This window comes from Sander vitreus, chromosome 12, assembly GCF_031162955.1.
Source record: "Sander vitreus isolate 19-12246 chromosome 12, sanVit1, whole genome shotgun sequence".
Taxonomy (NCBI): domain Eukaryota; kingdom Metazoa; phylum Chordata; class Actinopteri; order Perciformes; family Percidae; genus Sander; species Sander vitreus.
This window is the reverse complement of record NC_135866.1, coordinates 4,663,561-4,671,498: the sequence shown is the minus strand read 5'-3', so window position 1 is coordinate 4,671,498 and position 7,938 is coordinate 4,663,561. Positions and strand designations below refer to the sequence as shown.

The 7,938-nt window shown below is 40.1% G+C and overlaps 1 protein-coding gene across 2 annotated transcripts in view; it reads right to left on the bottom strand.

The window, feature by feature from the left end:
* Nucleotides 1-1,055: 1,055 nt before the first annotated feature.
* LOC144526354 (uncharacterized) overlaps nucleotides 1,056-7,938 on the bottom strand; it is a 68,393-nt gene continuing 61,510 nt past the window's right edge. Inside the window, exons 2-3 of one of the 2 annotated variants that reach the window (XM_078263777.1) lie at nucleotides 5,522-5,606; nucleotides 4,757-4,843 (exon numbers count right to left, since the gene is read on the bottom strand). In XM_078263777.1, the coding sequence (XP_078119903.1) occupies nucleotides 4,819-4,843; nucleotides 5,522-5,606 (110 nt within the window). In that variant the 3' untranslated portion in view covers nucleotides 4,757-4,818. Of the gene's footprint in view, nucleotides 4,844-5,521; nucleotides 5,607-7,938 lie in introns of both variants that reach the window. The other variant, XM_078263776.1, reaches the window with a different exon arrangement.

Sequence of the window (7,938 nt, the reverse complement as noted above, 5' to 3'; positions counted from 1 at the left end):
AGAAAACATGTCCGCTTGGGTGACTTGGAAAAAAAGCTGGCAAATCCACCAATGTTAGAAAAAAAATGTTCACCTTGGACATGTGAGAGGTGGCCTGTTGCATTATCAGGTTGAGTTGATGTGTGTAGCAGTGTATGTAGTGGCCATTTGGGAACACATCTTGTATTTTCCTCTGAACACCTGAAGTGGCTGGCACCCCTCATCACGCTGGCCCCATCATATGCCTGGCAGATGAGCTTACTTTTCTGATCCTCAGGAAGGATAGTAGCGAGACACTCTTTTAGTACAGTAGCAATGGACTCAGCTGTAGCTGACTGCAGAGGGATGAACTCAAAAAATCTTCCCTGCACGTTGTTTTTGTCAGCTCCACAAAATGTCACAGTCTATTATCCTGGACAGTATGTGTCGATTTTTTGTCACCTCTTCATTGTGCCTTCTAATGCCCATCCTGTAGCCTTCATCTAGCTAGCTCGTGCCAAAAACTAACTCTGCCAAAAAACGTTAGCTACATGCTATTATCAAAATGTCTGTGACTACTTTCATGACATTTGCATTTTTCAGAGAGATGTTTCTTTTGACTCTTACCCCCGTTGTTGTCCGCAAAACCTCAGTGCTGACACTTTGAAATAAAAGAAGAAAAAAAAACATTGCTAACATCACATCCTGTGTAGCTTAGCCCTCGGTGTACTGGCGTCGGGCCTGCTGCTGGATTTGTAAATCTAAATGAAGTTGAATGACAGGTGTCTTGAACCAATCAGATTGGATAAAATAACACGTATCCAATTCTGATTTGCCAGGGACACAGCGACCTGCGCCCGAAGGAGAATTTTTTCCATTTGGCCCATCCCTGCCATGGATGTATTAAGAGAACGGTCCCTGCCCACAAAACATTACATAGTTAACCGATTAAAGCCATAATTGGTGTGAATGCCTTCAGCATTCACACCAATTATTCAGTTCAGTGTGTTCGAGCACATTTCTTAAATCAGCTGGATGTTATTCTGCGGAGTTCTGAAAGTGTAAATGAGCTACTTGAATAGGCATTAACTGGAAACTGTTTTGATAGATATTTTATTGTCCCCATGGGGAACTTTGACATGGACCCGTCATCACCACATATAGGCACACATCACTAGCAAACAGAAGACATTAAAGATTACACAAATAATACAAAAATACACACCCTGAGGCATTTGCTCTTGTGTTGTCTTGCAGCGCTGTCTGGAGTAAGCCTGCAAACTCACTGGTCAAAGCAGAGGCTGAGAAACGGTTTAATTTACTGTAAAATTCCATGTTATTTAAATGTTTTATTATTAAGGGGCAAAACCAAGATATAAAATCAACATCCACTGAGCCAAAATGCTTATGTTATCATTAGTGAGCTACCTTGTTCTTGTTTCCTAACTGCGTCGCAAGTTATAGAAGCTTAGCTGGGAGCTTCATGGAGACAGCTAAAGTTTATGTTAGCTACCCTACAGCTGTCAGATTTAGCTTCCACTTCATATATTACCTTCTAATAGCTGTATTCTCAGTAAAGTGACTGCAAGAAACAGGTTGCTTATAAATCACTAAAATAGTAGCGACAGCACCGTTTGGCTTTTCAATGCCGTTAGCATTGTGGCTAGCACTATTGTTACTTAGCTAATTTATGACAAATTGTTTCGGCTGTGCTTTCTAAAATGATGTCATTGCACCGTTAGCCTTTAAAACAGAGCCACTTAATACAATACAATACACAATACACTTGTTAGGTAATGTTTAATTACAGAGTTCTCTGTTGATTGTTGTTTTTGTAGCTGTGTGCTCGTGGTGGAAATAAATGTAGAGTGGCTTGCCAGAAATGCAATGCGCCATGACGTAGGTCCCCTTCAAGGCTAGGCTAATGTTAGAAGTCCCTCTAGTGGACAGAACGTGTAACATCAACCAAATGCTTATTGTGGCATTGACTATATGTAGTCTGAGTGGTGTAGTACATAATAACATCCTGCATTTGAGCATTAAATATTTGAATATTATTTTAATATTTAAAAAAATAAATGAAATTCGAATGAAATTATAAACAAAGACTGACAGCTCTACTTCATCAGCAGTAACCTAGGATGACTCCTATAAGCAAATGTGAAACGTAAAATAAAGCAGATACAATATAGAAACTAAACTTTAAACCACAGAGATTCAGTTAGAAGCTACAAACATACTGAGAGCTCAACACACTGAGACTTTTAAAAACATCTGTCTCCTGCACAGGTCCTGCCACCGTCAGTAGACCTATTATACACTTATGTTGGCAAACAGACACACTGTGGGCAGCACTTTTTCATTTTTCACTTGATTTATGTCACAGTTACAACCGACATTTATAAACACACACAACCAGCCTATATGCAAACGGAAATTATGTACGTGTTTATTGCATGCAGTGTTTCCCACAGGTTGAGAGTTAACTTGTGGTGGTGGGTGGTGCATATGTGACGGCGTGGCACGTTATGCTGGGTACAGTAATAAACTAGTCGAACGAAGGGGAAAACAATGACTAACCTACATAACATTATCACATAATTTAGAAAGAAATAACTATTAACATATTAAACAAATTCAAATAAGAGGATACAGATGAAAATATTGCAACACTATTCTGCAATTTCAGGGTAGTTATTAGGGCTGCATGATATGAGGAAAATATGCGATATGCCCTAAGATTGTTGAATATCGCCATAATGATATTACTTACTTATTACTTTTGCCAAATGTTCAAAGGTTCAGCAGATAAAATACCTGTAATACTATACTTTGATCAATACAGAAAGTTAGGTTATTATAAATCTCAAGACTGTTTCCTCATAACTCCTGTTAAATAATATAAGACTAGGGCTATCTGAATTTAATTCTTGTTCATTTTGTTGGTTAGATCATTGTTTGTTTTTTAAGTGTATTAATCCGTGTTTTGGGGATCCTAAACATACTTCTTTCTTTACCAAATAATCATTAACTTATTTTGATAATAATAAATAGGTACTAGATATAGATATAAAAAGGTTCCCAAACCATGCAGTCATTCCATAGTTGATTACACTCTTCAAAACAGTCAGATAAAAACACATTCCATCATTTGTCATTTATCAAACAAAAATGCAAAACATTGGGCCAGAATCTGGTCAGAAACAAAAGCTAGTGTTTAAAAATAGCAAGAAGAAGGCACATTCCCATTTAATAGAACTTCTTATACAATAATAAAAAACTTCTTGCAAAGATGTGCAAGAGGCGTCATATAGAACTATCAATAAAAATCATAAGTCCTTGTTAAACTTTAAACTACAAGTGATCCTGAGATACTTTGTAAATGGACATTTTTCAAAACCAACAAGCATAAAGTTTACATCATTAGCAACAAAGTGCTTTATCCAGTACAGGCACCATTCAACCCATTCACACGCACATTCCTATTCTAGCTACTATACATGGTGCCACCTGCTCATGAGATAAACATTCACACACATTTACGCACTGAAACAAACAATAAAATGTCACAGTATCTTTGCCAGCAGGTCTTGCAAATGTATGGCTTCTCACCTGTGTGGGTTCTCATGTGGACCAACAAACCATTATTTTATCCAAAATCTTTTCTACGTTTTGCAAGAAAACGGCTTCTCACCTGTGTGAATTCTCATATGCCTCTTCAATGCTGAATCAACAAAGAATCTTTTCCCACAGGTCTTGCAAACGTACGGTTTTTCACTTGTGTGGACTCTCATATGCTTAAATAAGCCTGAAGGGTCACAGAATCTTTTCCTGCAGGTCTTGCAAATGTATGGCTTCTCACCTGTGTGGGTTCTCACGTGGACCAACAATGCACTATTTTGTCGAAAATGTTTTCCACACGTTTTGCAAGAATATGGCTTCTCACCTGTGTGGGTTCTCATGTGGACAAGCAAGGCACTATATTGCCGGAAATCTTTTTGACATGTTTTGCAAAAATAGGGCTTCTCACCTGTGTGGGTTCTCATGTGGGCCAGTAATGTACTATTATGTCTGAAACCTTTTCCACATGTTTTGCAAGCATACGGCTTCTCATCTGTGTGGATTCTGATGTGGTCTTTAAATTCATCATATCGCCCGAAATCTTTTTCACATGTTTTGCAAGAATATTGCTTCTTACCTGTGTGGATTTTCATATGCCTTATTAATGCTGAGACATCACAGAATGTTTTAGTGCAGATCTTGCAAACGTACGGCCTCTCACCTGTGTGGGTTCTCATGTGAATTTCCAAGTGATTTTTACGTCCAAAATCTTTTCCACATGTTTTGCAAGAATATGGCTTCTCACCTGTGTGGACTCTCAAATGTCTTTTAAATGCTGAATTATACTTAAAGTCTTTCCCACATGTGTCACATATGAAATACTTTTTACCTGTTTGAGTATTACGGTGGATCTCTGACAAGTTAGTGTTGTTTACATTGTTATTGTGACTACTGCTCTTGTGATGTCTCTTTTTTGGTTCTGGCTCTGCATTTCTAGAGTCTCCACGCTTGCCTCCTTTCTGATCTTGGCTCTCAGCTTCATTAGAGAGGAGCTGGTGGTCACTGTTTGCTTCTGATACCACAGAGGTTATAACTGGCATGTTGGCTACAGACTCTTTCTCTGCTGCATGTAGAGTGTCATCATCAGGATTGAAGGTCAGAGTCTGACCTTCACTGTGGTCACTTTCAGTCTCCTGCTTCAGTACAAGCTGCTCTGCCTCCTGACTGGTGCACAGTTCCTCATGTTCCTCTTTAATCTGTGGAGGCTCTGGGTCCTCTTGGTCAGCGAGAATCTCCTCCTTACAGACATGTTGCTGTAGGAGCTCTGGAGGGACAGAGAACAAAAGAAATAGGTAAGACTGTTATTGTAAAAAACGACTAGAACACTTGTTCTCTTTTTCTTGGGACCACAGACTGTTATGTAAATAATGGACAGAGCTTCCGGGTCTGGGGTCTCCTTTATAAAACTGTGCCCAAAAGCCAAAAATGGTATACGGCAAGGTAAATTTGATTTATAAAACCGTGCGTACGCACATCTGTAAGCAATGTTCCCTTTATAAATCACAGATTACCCACAAGTGTGTATATGTGAATCAGCCTCTTATCCTGCCCTGTACACGCCCATTTTTAACCATAAATACTCAATGCAAAGCACCTCATGAATGCTGATCAGTATGTTAATGACCCTGGCAGTTGTTCTTTCGTTACGCCGAATCATGACAACTGGCGGGGAAAAAGCAAAAAACTTCTCAGAAGTTCGGGAATTCGGGAATTGAATTATAATTTTGGCCTGTTCTAGCACAGTGTAGGGAAACCTGATCTATAGACTACCTATATTAATAATACCGTCTAAAACGGAAGGCATTACAGCACTCGGGGACAGCTTCGATATACCAGACCTATAGGATAAGATTTAACAGAACTAAATATTATATCCAAACAAGCCTTAGTGATGAAGTTTATAATATTTAGAAAAAACACGGAGCTGACTGCCATTTCTTACCCCAGAGTGGTGAGGACCTGTATTTGGACAGGGATGTCACGGTTCCAGCGCGTTGCCCTCTCTACTGGACCCATTTCAGTACACACTGTAGATCCAAGATCACAGCTTTAGGGAATTTAAATTGGCACATAAGCCAGTCATCGTAGTGGTCCCTGAAGTCTCTTTCTCTCCTGATACTTCCATTGCCGTGGTCCTCCTGCAGTGCCAGCAGTGCCATCATGCAGCATTACGTACGGGGGTCTCCTCAGTATTTATATGTTTACAACAATTTGTGATTGTTAACACTTTGCCAAAATAACAGCAGCAAATAGTGGTATCCACCACCCCGAGATACAATTTAAAGACGAAAGCCTAATAGGCAAACACACTTCTTCACTTCTGTATGCAGGTTTTGTCATGAACAGTATTAAAGTTCGGACCGATAACAAGGACATTAAGTTAATGATTGCGTGAGAGCTTAATGGCTGTATTTCCAGACTTTGACATTTGATGATATATGCACAGTATTAAAGACAGATGCTATCCTGTATTCCATGCGTCAGGCCATCTCCTCCTCCTGCGCTCCGTAGTGGACAATGTGATGGTGTGACAGCACTGATTAAATGTTAAGATTTTTTTTTAATTAAGATTTGAGTTTGACTTTACAAGGTGTTTATGGAACAATTATCACTCAGTACAAGCGCAAATAACACTGCTGGATTCATCTTCATGATAACATGGATTATATGGAGTGAAAAAAATATGCGTGAGGCATCAATACTTCAAAATATTACGAGTAATCGTTATTCCCACGTTTACTTTCTGCAGTCTGACTTCAGTTCACCTCAGCATCTGCGTCGCCAATTCCCATTGTCTCCAAAATTTCATCAGTTTTAAATAAAGTCAGTTATGAAGGATAATATATAAAGTGCTAGACATGTTAATGGTTCTAACAATGGTGGACTGGTCAGCGACCAATACACCTTTAATTATTTTAGTTGATTTGTTAGTGGTCCAAGCCCGAGTCTGGAAGAACCTACGACGTTCGCACAGCAGGGCAGGGGGGGAACTGGTCCAAAACACCGCAAGGACCTCAGGCGCAACAATTGACCCACTTCCACCACTAGGTAGCGCTATAGCAGAAACAATGTGTTTGGCCCTATAACTCCCACACCATACATTCAAAAACCATATATCCACGCGTTCCCTGGATTGAACTGAATCGTCTGATATATGCCACACCCATTTCCACCTAGACGTTTTTGCGTGAAAAATCACGATTTATTAAAAACATACTTTTTTGATCTCCTCCTAAACCGTGTGACCGATCCCCATGAAACTTGGCACGTCGTGTCTCCAGACCGACTTGACAGAAATGTATCAAAAGAAGTTTTATAGGATAAAAATTGCGCATATTACGCACAAACAAATTTGTGTAGCTAACTATGAAAACACTAACTTTGCTATATCTCGGCCAAAATAAATGCTATCAACGCAAAACTTTAGATTCTTGTTTGCCATGACCCTCTGGAGGTGCCCCACACATTTTATGAAAATTGGCCACTAGGGGGCGCTACAAGTACAAAAAGATTATATCTCATGAACGGCTCATCCAATTTTTACAAAATTTGGAGGGTACCATCTCCTGAGGCTACCCCTATAGTGGGGTACTGATTGGTCAAAGTGGGCGTGGCCTATGGGACCCACGTTTAGATTCACCACTTACACTAATGTGAACAACTTTAAATTTACAGAGTAGATGTACAATGGGTCATGCACTTCACCTACCAAAAAGTACACATGTGGACAGCAGGGCTGTGGAACCCTATTGTTTTTCTAAGGATTATTATTAGGGGTCCAAGCCCGAGGGGTGGGTAGCAAAGCTACGCGGTAGCAAAGCTACGCGGTTCATACAGCAGGGCTGTGGAACCCTATTGTTGTTCTAAGGATTATTCATCATCATCGCCATTATTAGGGGTCCAAGCCCGAGTCTGGAAGAACTGGCGGTAGCAACGCTACACCATTCGGACAGCAGGGCTATTGCTTTCCTAAAGTTTCTTATTAGGGCCCGAGCACGAAAGTGCAAGGCCCCAACTTCCTGTCTAAACAGGAACAGTTGCGTTATCTTGGCAAAAATTATTCCGATTGCCCCGAAACTTGACGAAGTTGTTCCTCATGGCCGGTTTAGCATCTTTGCCAAACATGGCGGCAAACGGCCATTAGATGGTGCTGTTTTAATTTCTTTAAATAATCATTGAACTCAGCAGAGAGTTCCCTTTTCATTGGTAACGATTTGCAGTGTCTGAGTGCTGCTGAGAATTTTGGACATAGGACCTCATTTCCAGGTTAGCCAGTGTGTTATTTATCAGTGGAGACAGTTTAACACTTTTCATCCAGTCCTTCCAGTTGCAGAGTTTGCTGGTGCTAGGCTAGCGCAA